General features: G+C 49.7%; 1 protein-coding gene across 12 annotated transcripts in view; it reads left to right on the top strand.

The window, feature by feature from the left end:
* The window catches only part of NAV2 (neuron navigator 2), a 398,333-nt gene that overhangs the window by 323,054 nt on the left and 59,417 nt on the right, over nucleotides 1–15,862 (top strand). For 10 of the 12 annotated variants that reach the window (XR_009009169.1, XM_057552146.1, XM_057552143.1 and 7 more), the window contains 5 exons: nucleotides 7,881–8,172; nucleotides 8,915–9,617; nucleotides 12,365–12,832; nucleotides 13,497–13,562; nucleotides 14,898–14,942. Coding sequence is in view for 11 of the 12 variants with exons in the window: in XM_057552146.1 (XP_057408129.1) it covers nucleotides 7,881–8,172; nucleotides 8,915–9,617; nucleotides 12,365–12,832; nucleotides 13,497–13,562; nucleotides 14,898–14,942 (1,574 nt within the window). In the remaining variant the exon portion in view is untranslated. The remainder of the gene's footprint in view (nucleotides 1–7,880; nucleotides 8,173–8,914; nucleotides 9,618–12,364; nucleotides 12,833–13,496; nucleotides 13,563–14,897; nucleotides 14,943–15,862) is intronic. The other 2 variants (XM_057552147.1, XM_057552145.1) reach the window with 1 other exon arrangement.

The following is a 15,862-nucleotide window of genomic DNA, read 5'->3' as shown; positions in this document are numbered from 1 at the left end:
TCCCTCCCAAGGCCCCTGGCAGCAGAGAGCCTTGGGCTTGTGGGCCAAGGGGGCTGTTTGGGGTGCGCAGAATCTCCAGGTCTGTGAGATGAGGCCCGACCTCCTGCTGGATGCCTGTGCTCTTACGTCTTGACTCTGTCCTCTACCTGCAGGGAGAGGGGGTGCCCAGTATCGGGGTACTCTAAACGGGAGCGGGGAGACTCACCGCTCTCACTGTGGTGGCCTTGGCAAATCCTGTTTCCTTCCCGGACCTCAGTTTCATCATCTATTTGTAAAAAAAAAAAAAAAGAATGTTGGACTCAACTGGCCGTTCTTAGTCTGGAGTGCGTGTCCATGGCATTCGTCTGATCCCTCGAGAGTGCTGGGGTGGGAACAAAGTTAAGAAGCCTGGGCTGGAAGACCAGTACGTCCCAACAGATCTGTGGGTCATATCCTCCTGCCAGTGTATTGTATTTGGCCCACAGTATCACTCTTCTTTTAAATGGGATTGCATGTCAAGTTTCTTCAAGTTCATCATTTCACATGATAGGGAGCTTCTGGTTTCTCTTGAAAAATCAGAAGATATTGCCTTCCTGAGTCTATATTCTCCACAACCAACAGATGTCCAGGTGTCCCCGCCTTTGGACAGGGCGCCCACGCCGCTGTGTGCCAACCAGCTACACCCTTCAAATACCTGCCTGTCCCGAGGCACTTGAGTTTCCAACCCCTGCTTTAAACTCTCTGATTTAGTGTTTCAGATGCAGTGCTTCCACAGCAGTTTTGTGCAGGTGTGTTTGCTTCCCCTCATAGCTTCCCTTAGTGGTCAGAGGGGTTGGTTCTCATAAGCCCATTTCACTAGCGGACAAGCAAGGTGCCATCCTCACCACCAGTCCCCACGCTGGGACAGATCGGCACGAGGACTGGTCAGCCACGGTGGCACTGGCATGTACGGACTGCAGTCCTTTTCATGATGAGTCCCTCCCACCAGTGGGGCCCGCTGCCTCGGGTGAACCCCTGTGAAGGTCTGATGGGGACGGAGTCTCCCAGAGGGACCTTTTGAGGGCAGAGCTGACACAGCCCCTTCTTTCACTCCCTTCCTTTCACATCCGCTTCCTTTCTCCGCTCTTTCTCACTCTGGACAGATAGGAGCTGCTTTGGGAATCTCTTTGCTTTCAAAGGTATCTTTTTCTTTGAGGACAGGGCTAAATGAAGGATGTGTCAGAGTGTGGGATCAATTCTGTACCACAGAAATGTAAACACAGACGGCCTGATGAAATCTGTTAGGTGTTGCCTCTGGGATTGCCTATGACTTCTTGAGTTTTCATTTTTAGCCTGAATTTCTAATTATCATTGGCAAACAAGGGTGGGTTGTGGCGGTTAAGGGAAAAAAAACTACCCAAATGAAGGGAGCCCAGAGATTTGGGGGGTACTGATAAGTGCCATATCTTGATCTGAGGGGTAGTTATGTATGTTAATTTCAGAAATTTTCTTCCAATTATATACTTAAGATTGTACATTCAGTATATGAATGTTATACCTCAATTTTTAAAAAGTTAATTTAAAAAACCCCAAAAAAACCTAAGCCACACCACCAGCTGATCACTGTTTAATTAGTTATTAGGCACAAATTAGAAACACCCAGCCAGACTGTGTCCCTACCACTTGCCAAATGTTATAATATCCACAGTTTCCAGGACTTCCCTGGCAGTCCAGTGGTTAGGACTTGGTGCTTTCACTGTCGTGGCCCAGGTTCATTCCCTGGTCGGGGAACTAAGATCCTGCATGTCGTGGGGCACAGCCAAAAAAAAAGATATCCACCATTTTCCTTTCCTTGTGGACACTAATTTTTGTTTTTTTCTGAGACTCATTTTAATTTCAAAGTAACAACAACCAAGCTTCTAGACAGTTCTTAGATACGGAGCTGGGGACCTAAGAGAGAAGGAGAGACAGATGGAGACAGAGAGGAGAGAGAGATCTGTAAATCAGTAGGTTTCTCTCTTGTTTACTTGCAAGGTAGGAAGAAGCTTGCTCCTAAAATGCTCACTGAGCCAACAAAACACTGTTGGAACAGTCTCCTTGTCTTTGTTCCCTTCCCACAAACCTGGAGTTAGAATCTGTTTTCCACATTGATACAGAGTAAGCATCTGGGATTTACAAATGATACATTTGAATTTGGTTAATGTCAAGGCCCCCCCCCCTCCTTGACCAGCTCTTTGCTTTCATCTAGCAAATGTCATATCAGAAAAGCTTCAAGAATATTACACAAGCATGTCTTTTGACCAAGATCAGAAAGATAACGTCAAGGGTTGTAAAGAGTTTACTATTTATTGGGTTGTTTTTTTGCTCTACAACTACCCGAGTTTAAAATATTTAAATAAAAATTAAGCAAGTAGGTCTTGGAATAAAATAAATGTAGACTTGCACCCATAGTTACAAAGATTCCTGCTGAGATGGTTTCTTTGGCATTCCTTTGTTCCTGTCCAGGGAGCATCTCCAAGTATCTGAATCCACATAAATTGCAGCCTTCTCCCCTCCTCCCCTGTAGCACTCTGAGGAAGGCTAAGGGCCATCACTCCTCTCCGAGCAGCGTCAGGCAGAGGGAAGGTGTGCGCCGCCATCCTCCCCAGGGCTCATTCAGGTTCCCATCACACATGGGTTTCCCTGGACAAATGGGCAGCACAAAGCATCCCGGGCGAGGCATGGAAAGGCAAGAAGAAGTAGCCCAGTGTGTCCACTGGGAAAGCAGGTTGAGGACAGGTTGCCTGCCTAAATTTTCATATTTGAAAAGCCTCTGAAGACCAGCCAAAAGGAAGTACATCTAAGGAACAGGGGAGCTATCGTCTGGAAGCCTAAGGAACAGCCTCGTTTAGCTGCTTGAGAGAGGCGGCAGCCGGTAACAGAGGAGCGATCCTTGGGGGATGGAAGTCCCCTTTGTCTGTGAGTGACTGTTTCCTCAAGGATGTTGAGGAGCACGGGGAGGGTCTTCGATGGGGCACCCGTGCCCAGATACCCAGCATCGGCCTCTGCTCACTGCTTCTCAGTGTGCTGGGCAAAGCATCTCCCTGCATGGGGTCTGACAGCCTCTTGACCAACTTTCTCCAGGAGAGCCGGTGAGTCTGGCTGCAGTGTCAGGGAAAAGGTACGGCCTTGGAAGTCAGGGTTGAGCTCCTAGCTCTGTGGCATCCTTGGATAAGCTCAACCTCTCCAAGCCTCTGCCTCCCCGTGATTACATAAAATCACGGTAACTAGGCTTATCTTGAAGGGTGAGCGTGAGAGCGATATGGACATTCTTTATCTGAACATGCTTTCAGATAAATGAGCCTAATTCGTTTTTTCTTTTTCTTTTTTTTTTTTTTCTGGCTGTGCCACTCTGCTTACGGGATCTTAGTTCCCCGACCAGGGGTTGAACCCCGACCCTCGGCAGTTGAAAGCGCTGAGTCCTAACCACCGGACCTCCAGGGAATTCCCTCAGAGCCTAATCCTCAATAGTTGCTCAGACAATTCGTATAGTTTCTTTCCTTTCCTTTCCATTTCCTTTTTCCCTTTCCTTCCTTCCTTCCTTCCTCTATATTACCTATCCCTCTGCTTTTCTCCTCCATTCATGTCAGGAACCAAAAGTTGACTGTTATTCATGTCCTTTCTCTGTAGTGTCAGAGCATTTCATCTTATGTTTTGCAGCATTTTGTTTTTAGGACAGTGTGTTGGTGGCAGAAGACTTTCACACGTGAACATCACTTCCCCACATCCCTTTCATCTATCTCTTCCTGTCCTTGTGACTCAGCATTTTCTCTCAGTCTGTGGAAGGTTCCATTCCAGGTGCCAAGGTACAAAAAAAGGCATATGTCAAGATTCCTCTCATTTTCACTGCCTTTGAAATTTTGAAAAAATATACAAGGGGAAAAAATGGTAATTCCATGTGAGTTTACTTTTTGCTACTGAAGGAAACAAAATTCTGAATTCTGTGGCAAGGATTCCTGTCCTGTGTGACCCTGAGTAATCCTGGAGCTCTCTGGATGCTCTCTGAATGATGGTCTGGACGTAAGGATAGGGTTTGGCTGGGGTGTGGGTGGGGCACCCCTTCTGCCACCTGCTGGGTCCTGCTGCTCCTGACTTGAGGCAAGTTACCTTTCCTCTTCACACCTGTGCTTTCCTTGTCTGTCAAATACGGATAAAAGCGCAAGTTTAGAGGATTAGATGAGCTAATAATGTGTGCGGAGGCACCCAGTGCCCAGTAAGAAAGGCGGCAGGTGATGATGCTGACGCCGATCCTAATTTCTGTTATTACTGGGACTCCAACTTTAGCCAGTGTAGCATCTCAATCTACAGGGTATGGTGTGGGCTTGAAGAGGGCAGTGTCTCTGGCTTCTTAGAGGCTTGTGGCCTAAGAGCACAAAAGACAAGTACCCTGTTCACCTTAATGCAAGGCAGAAATAGATTAAATGCTAAAGTGCCGGAGATTTTCAGAGGGGGGACAGTTGGTGACAAAAGAGCCACTGTTAAAATTGAGTCCCTCCACATTGAGCTCATTGCACCCACCGTCAGCTCTCTGAGACACCTGTCTGTTATCATCCCTGTTGCACGCACAAGGTAACAATCTCAGAGAAGCTCAGCCACTTCCTTCAGGGTCACACACAGCACAGGAGGCAGTTGCAGCGCCTCGTACTTGACCTCAAGTCTGTCCAACCCCAAGCCCATGCTCTTCCCTCCACCTCCCGCCCCACGGCTGCACCTCCTCGCTCCTCAGCGCCTTGGTTCCATCCTCTCGCTCTCAGAAGACTGGCCTCCCCTCTTCAGTCTCTGGGGAACCTGGGCCCTCAGGGGAGAACTCTCCCATCTTCCAGGCCCTCTTCCTCCTTGAGTGTGGCTATTTCCCTGCCTTCCCTCTTAGATGCTGAATGAGTAAGTGGGCTTACAGGTAGGGGCAGTAGAAAAATCTACAGAAAGGAGGTACCACTTGAGATGGGAACAGCTGGCAAAGGGGGGGGTGCAGCTCTTTGTACATCCCATGTGGCCGTCCTGCTGGCCCTCCTGTTGTAAGCTCTGGGAACAGAGAGGCTGGCCCTTCTTCATCTTTTAATCCCTCCTGGTACCACCACATGATCTGGCACATAGCTCAGCAGGGGTTTGCTACGGAGATGTGAACTCACAGCCAGTATAATGTCCCGGGGCAGAGGCCGCTGTGCTGAGAGCAGCTGGGAAGCCAGCCACCCTGGACCACATCATGGGGCTGTGATGGTTGGATGATTGTTCTTTCCAGAGGGGGATTCAACTGTAGTCCCAGACCAGGGATGTGTGCATTCTCTCTGCCACTGGGGTGGAATCAGTTCTGGAGGTCCCACCCAGAGGCTAGGCTGGAACTGCTCCAGAATTGGAGCTGGGGAACCACCGGCCAGCCAGGATGGAAGGAGAATCTACTGGGTGTAGGTGTTATGTTAGGTGCCCCTGGACTTGCAGCATCCTCAAGTCCTTGGACTTGTCCTCCAGGAAGGCAGCATGGCATGATGGCTAAAATATGGGCTCCGCACTTAGGCTCCCCGGAATCCTTGCACTGTGTGATCTTGGGCAATTTTCTTTTCCACTCTGTGCCTCAGTGTTCTCATGTAAAATTGAGACTACGATCTATAACTTCCTCATAGGTTTCTGGTGAAGATTAAGTTAAATGGTACATGTAAAGCACTTTAGCCCAGTGCCTAGCACATAGTAAATGCTTAGTAAATTTTAATTGTTACTGCTCCTACTATTAGCATCACTGTAATTTGATCAGGAAAAATAAGGTATAGGAACATTAAAAGAATAATTAATGCAGTACCCCAGGATGTGGTATGTGCTAAGTTTTCAGTACCTCTTAGAGTGTAAACGGATGTGTTAGAATGTACTTGAACATAAGCTCCAGGAGGTTAATGATTTGTATTGATATTTTGTTCTCATTCATTGTAGTATTCCCAGTACCCAAAAGCTTGCTTGGCACACAGCGGTACTGGGTAAATATTTGTTGAGTGAATGTTTCCAAAGCCAAGATATTTTCTGCCTCAGGGCCTTTGCACATACTCTTACCTCTACCTGGCCTGCTCTTCCCTAAACTCTTCTCTCGGTAAGTATCTGCTCATCCTTTAGGACACTTCTTCAAAAAGGCCTTACCAGACCACTGCCCCTTACCCCCATCATCATAATCTAAATTACATCACTGCCTATAATTCTCTCTCAGACTCCTTGTCCTTTTCCATTTATTTGTCTTATATTTCCAATCCCTGCCTCTTTCACTGGACCGTAAACTTCAGAAGGGATGGGAACCAATCTTACTCACAGATCCTCAGACCCACCATAGTGCCCGGCAAACCACGGGCGTGGAGGAAATTCTGGTTGAATGAATACACTGGGAGGTTTAGAGGGAAGAACACGGGCTGGTGTAGTTGGGACATGGAGCAAGTACCGTGAGTTTCCACTTATCTGTAAAACTGAGATGAAGGCAGTTCTACTCACCTGCTCACCCTCCTTGACCAGATAGCGGTCCCGATCGGATGAGGTCGTTTTGTTAAAGTGTGCTGTAGCCCGAGAAGCATGTGTTCGCCGACCGATGTGCTCATGTCCTCACCAAGCCTGATAGCGTGCCTGCTGTGGGGACGCCTCTGTCTCCGTCCTTTGCCGCAGCTGAACGATGAGCTTCCTGCAGCCCAGGAGTGTTTCTGTCCTCCTCCTCTCTCTATGCCTAGTACCTCGTGGAAATGTTTGAGGAATGACCAAACAACTGAAGGCACCCGTGAGGTGGCTGAGGGAGAGGGGGGAGGCTGTGGTGGCGCTAGAGAGGCGATTGAACTTGGGCTGCTTGTCTCTGTATGTATCTTTGCTCCCACTCAGCCAGTGTATTCCATGCAGGAAGCCATCGGTACTAATCTCGAGTGACAAGCATCAGGCCAGATTCTTGCCAGGGGGTCATTTTGACTTCCTACCTTGTTGATGCTGCCCTCTTGGTAGTTAAGTACAGCAAATACGGGACCTGTATCGCAGGGGCGCCGCCCTAAGGTGTTGCTGACCACCCTTCCGCATTCACTGCACTGCTTCTCCCTGCTGAAATCTCCCCAGACTGGCCCCAACCCCTAGGGAGGCCCCTAAAGCTTTCTGGTGAGCGAGCGATGGCTTTCAACTGCAGCAAATGATTAACCATCACACTTCTGTCCCCTCCTGGGCTCCGTGGCCAGCAGGTCAGGCCTCTTCCAAAGAAAGCTGGCTAATTATATCCCTTGTCTGCCCAAAGTCCCACAAGAGGAGCAAGCAGCGGCATATGAATGGAGCTGGGGTGGGAGCAGGCACCCTCTGGCTTTTAGCGTGGTGTGGTGGGGAGGGAAACGGCTTTTGAGGCTTTGCTTCCTCTCAGCCCCTCTCTCTCCCTGATGCGAGGGGAACTAGCAGCTGCCCTCTCTCGCTCACTCTCGGTGTGTTAGACTGTGGCGCTGTGCTAGATCCAGAGATCTGGCTGCCAGTGGAGTGATCGGGAGCTGGCAGAACAAAGGGAGATGGGCTGGGAGGCCGCGAGCTGGATAGAGCTCAGGCTGCCGGGGCTAGAGGAGGCCGCGTCGCCAAGTGGCGGAGCTGGTGGCTGAATTCTTGTCACAGCTCCGTCCACTGGTCCTCCTCCATGGGGCTCTGTCCCTCTTTCTCCTCTGGCTCTTTTTACTCTCCTCCCTCACTCCCTTTTAGGACATATTCGTATGCTTTACTTTCCTTGGACCCAACAAATCAGGCTTCCTAACGAGATAACCAGAGTACAAAGGCCCAAACGTTTTCAAGTAGTCCTCTGTTATTTTTCCCTTAACTTGTCCAGTGCGTGGGCATTTTTGCTCTGGGGTGAGGGGCTCTCTAGCCTGGGGTTTGAGAAGGACTGACTCAGAGGGTCTCCTTCGCAGACCGACGCTGAGAAACACTCACAGGTGGAGAGGAATTCCCTGTGGTCCGGCGACGATGTCAAGAAGTCAGACGGAGGGTCAGACAGTGGCATAAAGATGGAGCCGGGGTCGAAGTGGAGGCGGAATCCTTCTGATGTGTCTGACGAGTCCGACAAAAGCACGTCGGGCAAGAAGAACCCCGTCATCTCTCAGACAGGCTCGTGGCGGCGAGGCATGACAGCTCAGGTGGGCATCACCATGCCGAGGACGAAGCCGGCTGCCCCGGCAGGCACGCTCAAGACCCCAGGAACTGGTGAGTCAGAGGCATGCGTGGGCTCTTGTCATTTTCAAAACCTGAACCGCAGTCACTCTAGCGAGGCCTTGATGATACTTTTTAAATCCCTATAAAATGCACAGGTATTTCTTCTTAGGGTTTAGACCCTGCTCATAGCCAGCTTTCAGAAAGGTTCACATCCTTACCTTTCTCCAAGTGGAAATATGTAAGCATGAGAGCCTCTTAAATTCTGAAGATGGTTCAACTGCCGAGACACGTTGAATTGGTTTAAGCTGGGTCAGAGCTGACATACCCAGTGAAGGCTATTCAAGAGCACAAGGGTAGGAGCTGTTGGTGTGTTGAATTGATGTTGTCCATGATTTAAGGATGTATGTAAACAAGGGCAGTGTTTTTGCAGGAAGGTGGAGTACCCGTTGAAAATGATAGGGACAGCTTTTCAATGGACAGAGGGAGAATGGTCAGTAAAACACAAGATCTCTTTCCCAGACATATCAGTGATTGGCTGCCTTTGCTTTATTCTGGGTAAATTTAGACTGCTTTGCGAATGAGGAAAACCATTGACATCTCCTAAAAGGCTCATGGTGACAGTTGTAGACACGATTATCTTTATAAAAAGCTCTTTCCTCTGTCTCCCAAGGGGACTGCTTTCCCCCAGGAGAAAGCGAACTAGTTCTTTGGAGGAGGGGAGAATTTTAAACAGTCTGAGCTGGCGGAGCTGGCTTCTTGGTGTGCGGGCTAACCTTTCTGATTTCTCTCTTAGGAAAAACAGATGATGCAAAGGTGTCTGAGAAAGGAAGGCTGTCTCCCAAAGCCTCCCAGGTGAAGCGCTCCCCGTCAGATGCTGGCCGCAGCAGCGGTGATGAATCCAAGAAACCCCTCCCCGGCAGCTCCAGGACGGCCACTGCCAATGCCAACAGCTTTGGGTTCAAGAAGCAGAGTGGCTCTGCCGCTGGTTTGGCCATGATCACAGCCAGTGGGGCCACTGTCACCAGCAGGTCAGCCACGCTGGGCAAAATCCCAAAGTCGTCCGCACTTGTCGGTCGGTCCACCGGTCGGAAGACAAGCATGGATGGGGCTCAGAATCAGGATGACGGGTATCTGTCTCTCAGCTCCCGGACAAATTTACAGTACCGGAGTCTGCCAAGGCCCAGTAAATCCACCAGCCGGAATGGGGCTGGGAACAGGTCTAGTACCAGCAGCATAGATTCCAACATCAGTAGCAAGTCAGCAGGCCTGCCGGTGCCCAAGCTGAGGGAGCCTTCCAAGACAGCCCTGGGCAGCTCTCTGCCAGGTCTGGTCAACCAGACCGATAAGGAGAAAGGCATCTCATCTGACAACGAGAGCGTGGCTTCCTGTAACTCAGTGAAGGTGAACCCGGCAGCCCAGCCTGTGTCTGGTGCGGCTCAGGCCACTCTCCAGCCAGGGGCCAAGTACCCTGATGTAGCCTCTCCCACGCTCCGCAGGTAAGTGGGTAAATTGCGCCGAGCGGAACTGGCATACGTGGAGTGGCATCCTGGATTAATAACTTCCTATTTTCTTAGCTGAAGCCACCTCTGGTTTTCTCCGCTTCAGTCCTTGGGTAAAGCTGTTTGGTCGGATGCTGCCAGCAATTCTGCAGTCAACTGATTATTTTCCCATGTTGGCATGAAAAACATAAGCCTCTGGAATCAATCATCCTGGGTTTGAATCCTAGGTCCACCTTAATTAGCCACCATGTAACCTCTCTTAATACTTCTGCCTCCGTTTCCTCATCTGTAAAATGGGGATGATGATACCTACCTACGGGTTCTTGTGTCCATTCATCTATGTAGCTACGTCTGGCCCATAGTAAGTACTCAGTAAAAGTTAGCTACCATCGAAGACGAGATCCTAATACTCCCTTAGATCTGGATGGGGAGCTCAAGGGAAACAGTTTTGTTTTTAATCTGTGGCTCAGATTCCTCATCATTATGCCAGACAGTGGCATAATGGCCAGACCTTTTCCCCAAATAGTCCAATATCCCCCACATACTTTTTTATACTGCATGCATAATTCCAAATTAGTGCCTGAAATTTTAGCTTCCTTTAAAAAAAAAAGAAAGAAAGAAAAAACAACTCAAAGCAGAAGTGTTTCTGAAAAAGAGAATTTGATTTCCTATTACCTGAAAAAGGCATTTTCCTGCATTTCCACAACGGGTGGAAATTTGTACCTTAAAATTGATTATTCACTTTTTAAAAACAGTTTCCTTTCAGTTTATACAACTTTTGCCTCTCCATAGTATCTCATTATAATATCCACTGGACCACTTTAAAACTGCAGCTGCATAGAGCAGAGTTCATCCTACCTTTTCAGGAAATTTCTTGTCATAAGAAAGAGTAAGTCCAAGGATAGAAAACTTAGCAGTGAAAAAATAAAAATTATGTGCACATGTACATATTTGGGGATGAATGAGAATGTTTGCAAAGCCTTCAGAAGAAGCATTCCACATGAAAGGTATAATGCAGCAGTTCACTGTTCTTTGTCTAGACTTGATTATTAGAATTTCAGTAATGATTATTTTTTCAGGGAAAAGTCCTATTGGGCTGCTCTTTGTTGTTTTAACAGGTTGCCTTGTAAATGAAAATTTTCTCTGCTTCTTGCCTCAAGTATTATATGTAATATTCACTATTTGGTATTATAGATTTCCTTTAGTAACTACAAAGGCATTTTACTAGACCCTTAGGCTAGTGTAATAGAATACTTGAAAATGCATGCAGCTTCTTAGGCTGCGAATTGAGCACCTTTCAGCCCATTCCTAGCAGTTACATTTTCCCTAAATTGTTAAGGTGTTCTGAATGCTCTCGTTGTGCATTAGTATGAAGAAGAGGAGTCTTAGGTGAAGTGTGATAGCTCTCTTCAAATGGTTTGAAGGACTAACAGACAAAAGATTGGGCTTTTTCTGTGTAGTTACACATAGCAGGATTAGGAGCAAGGCATAAAAGTTGGAAGAAGGTGGGTTAGATTTTGGTTTTGTAACAATTGGAAGTGCTTGGCAATGGAGCCAGTTAGCCTTTGGAGTATAAAGTAGTGAGGTCCCTGACACTGGAAGTATGTAAGCACTCTAAAGCCAAGGTTCTGCAACAAGATAGTTTTTTCTCTGTCACCAGGCAAAAAGTGTTCCTCTTCTGTCACCAGACATTGTAGTGAGGGTTGATTATGTGTTTGTTGATTTTTACAACAATTGGGATTTGTAACAACTGTTTGGAGAGGTTGGAGGTCAAACTCACACCACTTTGACTAGCTGGGTGAAGGGCAACCTGGCCTATCATAGTATGTAGTAGTATCGTCTCTTTTCGGAGATACCTGTTCCATGACAGTTTTAGTGGATAGAATAAAGCTGTTACATTTCTAGAGCATGTACTGTCCTTTGACTTTAAGACAGTTTCTCCATCCTAGCAGAGAACCCTCTGCCAACGGAAGAGGGGAGTGTCTGTGCCATTCCCTGCGTTCTGACAGCACATTTGTGGTCATGAGCAGTGGGGGAGATGACGTGCAATGGCATTTCTGTGTGCCTATCACAGAGACACGGTTCACATCCAGCGTGTCTGGTCGAACATCTTGTGAACCCCACAGGGTTTGTGTGTATCACTGGACAGTACTAGCTCTCTGGCCCTAAAAGACACATCTTTCAGGCTGGGCTTTCATGTGAGAATACATCTGAGAGGATACATTGCCCAGGCCGCCTCCAGATCTAGCCTTCTGTTCTTGATTCTACATGTTTGCTTAGAGATCAAAGAAACCAAATCATTTGGAGCTGAACTGTCATAAACGGAGTGCCTGCTTTGTGCCTGGGGTCATGGATACAAAGGTGATTAAGGCAGCTCTTTTCCCTTGAGATGTTTCCTGGGCAAGGACAGTTTTCTAGTTACTCTATTTATGGAAAGAAAGGAAAGCAAGATGTTGGACCAGCGAGGGATAGGCCGGTAGAAAATTACTCCCCGTCTCCCTTTGGCTCAGGTAGATCCAGGGTCTCAGCAGCAGCCTAGAACTTGAAGGTGGAGCCTTTGCTCCACCAGTGCCCTGGCCCGCTGTGTGTGGCAGCCTTTCCCAGGGGAGCGCCCTGAGCCGTAGAAAGGACCGCGCCTCCCTCCCCAGGGACTCTCACTAGCTCCCGTGCCCCGCCCTCCTCTGACGGGCCGGCGCCCCTGGGCTTTGGGTGTTCAACCCGTGCAACCCTTTGTCTCTTCGCAGACTCTTTGGTGGGAAGCCTACCAAGCAAGTGCCCATCGCCACAGCCGAAAACATGAAAAACTCGGTGGTCATCTCCAACCCTCATGCCACCCTGAGCCAGCAAGGTAACTTAGAGTCCCCCTCGGGCAGCGGCGTCCTGAGCAGCGGCGGCAGCAGCCCTCTCTACAGTAAGAACGCAGACAGCACCCAGTCCCCCCTGGCCTCCAGCCCCGGCTCCGCCCACTCGGGCCCCTCCAACAGCCTCACGTGGGGCACCCACGCCAGCAGCTCCTCGGCCATTAGCAAGGACGGCCTGGGCTTCCAGTCGGTCAGCAGCCTCCACACCAGTTGCGAGTCCATTGACATCTCCCTGGGCAGCGGAGGGGCGCTGAGTCACAACTCCTCCACCGGCCTCATTGCCGCCTCTAAGGATGACGCCCTGACCCCCTTTGTCAGAACCAACAGTGTGAAGACCACACTGTCGGAAAGGTTGGTGCTGTGCGTTTGGCTGCCTTTATCTCCCCGAAAGACGCCCTTCCAAGAGTCCAGAGATTATGTCAGGAAGCCCAAGTGTTAACTCACCCTTGCTGGGAGATTTCTCTCTTTCTGATCGTCTTTCCAGAGGGAAGCCAGTTTGGGATGGATTAAGCCAGGCTCTGCTTCCTGTTAACTTTTTCACTGTGGTTTTTCTCAGTGCATGGAGCTGCTGGAAGTCTCTTGGGGACAGATTTCATGCTGCCTTTTGAAAGGGCATTCCGCCTTCAAAGTCCTTCCATTTTATTGTTTGTTCATCAACTGCCTCTTTCCTTGCCCCTTGTAATTGTGTGGTCCAAGCAGGTGGCGGCTGTAGCCGCAGAGCGTGTGGTGGGGTGTTCCTTAAGCAGCTGAGTCCGTATGCTGGTCCTCGGGGCAGACACCCACCTACTTGAAGGGCCGCGGGCCAGAGTGATAGGAAATCAAGAAACCAGAATTGTCCTCAAAGCTCTGAACCTCACTGCCGTAGTGATACATGTCCATTTTCTCCACATGGAGAAGAAAGGCAGTATCAGCAATGGAAATGAGAAGAATGTTCTAGTTGTTGCGTATAATAACCCCACCCCCTCCTCCCAATCTAATGCTCCTTCTCTTGTTTTCCACCTGCCTGGCCTTCTAGCCCTCTCTCTTCCCCTGCCGCTAGCCCTAAGTTCTGCAGAAGTACTCTGCCCAGGAAACAGGACAGGTAATGACGTTGTAGGCCGGGGACGCCACCGAGCCTCTAGCTTCCTCTGCCCCCCTGTGTCAAGCCAGATGTCTTGTGCGAGGCTGTTGGCTTGCGGCTTCCGCTTGTGTTTGTGGCCCCGGTGTGCTCTGTGACCCCCCAGACATGCCTGTGAGGGTCTGTTCCGCTGCCCACAAAGCTCAGGAAGAGGTGGAGTGGGGCCGGCCCCTCCTCTCCCAGCTTGGGAAGGAACCTCAAACCTGCCACCTGGCGAGGGGCGGCAGAAGCTCTCACTGGCATCTCAGCCTCCCCGTGGCATGCTCCTGCTTCCCAGCTTCCTGCCCTTTCTCCTCTCTCCCCTCCCCCTCCAAGCCCAGAAGTGACCTACCACCCACCACGCAGCTCTGCGGCCCGCACCTTTGTCTCCCCCACCCCTGCTCCCCAACGCAGCTGGCTGTTTGCCCTCTCAAAGGCCTTTGCTGCAGTTTGGCTCTGTGTCTCGCAGGCTGTTGTGTTCTGTGTGCCCGTTTTCTGTAACAGTAAGAAGACTATGTGGAGTGTTGCTGGCCCCCGGATGCCCTGAGGGTGGGCCTCAGAGATGGACCTTGACCTTGAGTTTGTGGGGAAGCCATGGCTTGGCCAAACATAATGAGCAGATGTTGTTTCATGCTAGGGGAAAAAAAATTAATGAAAACCCTCTTCACCCCATTAACAGTGAAAACGTTGCTTTTGTCAGACTCATAGACCAAGCCTTTAAACCTAGCTCTTTGGAAATCCAAATGCTGTGACTTTATCAGCCAGCAGGTCGTAACATGCCCCAACTCTGCCCAGGGCTCAGCTCCTAGCTACGCCCAATGAGAGCCTCGAAAACTGAGAGGGACCTGGAATTCGCTTGTTACAGATGAATTCCAAATATGCAGACTGCTGGCCTCTTGAAACTCTCCAGCAAGTCCCTTCTCTCACTTGAAGTCATCGCCAGTGGCATTTGGTGGTGGGCCAGAGTGGTTAGGGGTGCGGGGAGCCTGGCATCTCTGTCTGCCGCGGAAGGCATGGGCTCTGCTTCCAGATGGGGGCAGCTCCTGAGTCTGGCTTTGAACCCGCGGAAAAGGAGGAGCAGTTGGGGCCGAGTGGCTCAGGCCTCCTGGGGACGGGGTTGGAGGATGCTGGGTGTGAACGCAGGCCTGGGTTTCCTCTGTTCCCGTGGCTGTGGATGTGTTGCATGCAGAGGACCGCTCCCTGGTGAAGTGAGTCTCTTCCTCCAGGTCTCTTGGCTCCTCCTTAGCCTTTTCCCCCTCATATGGCCTGCTTTCCCTGTGCTTCTCTGAGGTTCTTATGTTTGTTTTAACTTTCCTACAGTGACCCGCACCTTGATAGGAACACTTTGCCTAAAAAAGGACTCAGGTATCTGTGTTTTCTCCTTGCATCCATGCCATCTGGTGTGGCTCTGGGGCTTGGCTGTGTGGCTCTCCCATGGCTGGTGGGGCTCGGGCTGGGCTGGGGGTCCCCGCTTTGGCCACCGCAGCAGGACCCTTTGGATGATGGCTCCCCTCGCCACCCTCTCATTCTCATCTGTCCATGTGTCGGCTTCTTTGCTTGAGCAGAGGCTGTGCTCTTTCAGGCTTACTGTGGTCAAACCATCTCATGACAACCAACCCTGAGCAAGCCCAGAGAGCAGTTACCGCTACTTCTGGGGCCAGTGGGTTTAATCGCTGATCACTTCGCCATGACCATTCCATTCACGGGCTGTCTTCCAAGAGAAAGGATATGACTTGTAGCATGTTGATTTGTCAGCCAGGACACAGAGCAAAGGAGAGAAATATTCCCCCCCACCCCTGCCCAATTTGAAGATTTTTTAACTTTCTGGCCCATAGAAAGTTGCTCAGGACAGGCGCTTTGCACTTGTCTGAATATTCTAATCGAAAATCGGGTCAATTTTCAATGCCCAGCAAGACATGGGTGTGTTCATTTTTTTGATGTAAAGAAAGTAAAGACTTTCTTTCCAAGAGCGAATGTCCTTTCATTCACTGTAAGTGATGGCTCGTTTTTGGCGCTGGTCCTGGTGAAACAAGATGCTATAAGTCACCATTGCTCACGCCATCCACCTCACTTTGCCAACCAGAAGAACTTCAGTCCTAACGCCTGCCCCGTGACCTTAATGTCACACGGTTACAGCTGTCATTTCTCCCGCTCTCTAAACACCTCGTTCTCTGTAGCATCGGCTTCACCCTGCACCAAGCAGTAAGTGCTTTCGCAAAACATGGAACTTGGAATGAAATGTTTCGTTGCTGTCATGTATGTCTGTAGTTAATAACCAGCAGTTC

Source organism: Balaenoptera acutorostrata, chromosome 9, assembly GCF_949987535.1.
Source record: "Balaenoptera acutorostrata chromosome 9, mBalAcu1.1, whole genome shotgun sequence".
In the NCBI taxonomy this organism is placed as follows: Eukaryota; Metazoa; Chordata; class Mammalia; order Artiodactyla; family Balaenopteridae; genus Balaenoptera; species Balaenoptera acutorostrata.
This window is presented reverse-complemented; position numbering and strand designations above follow the sequence as displayed.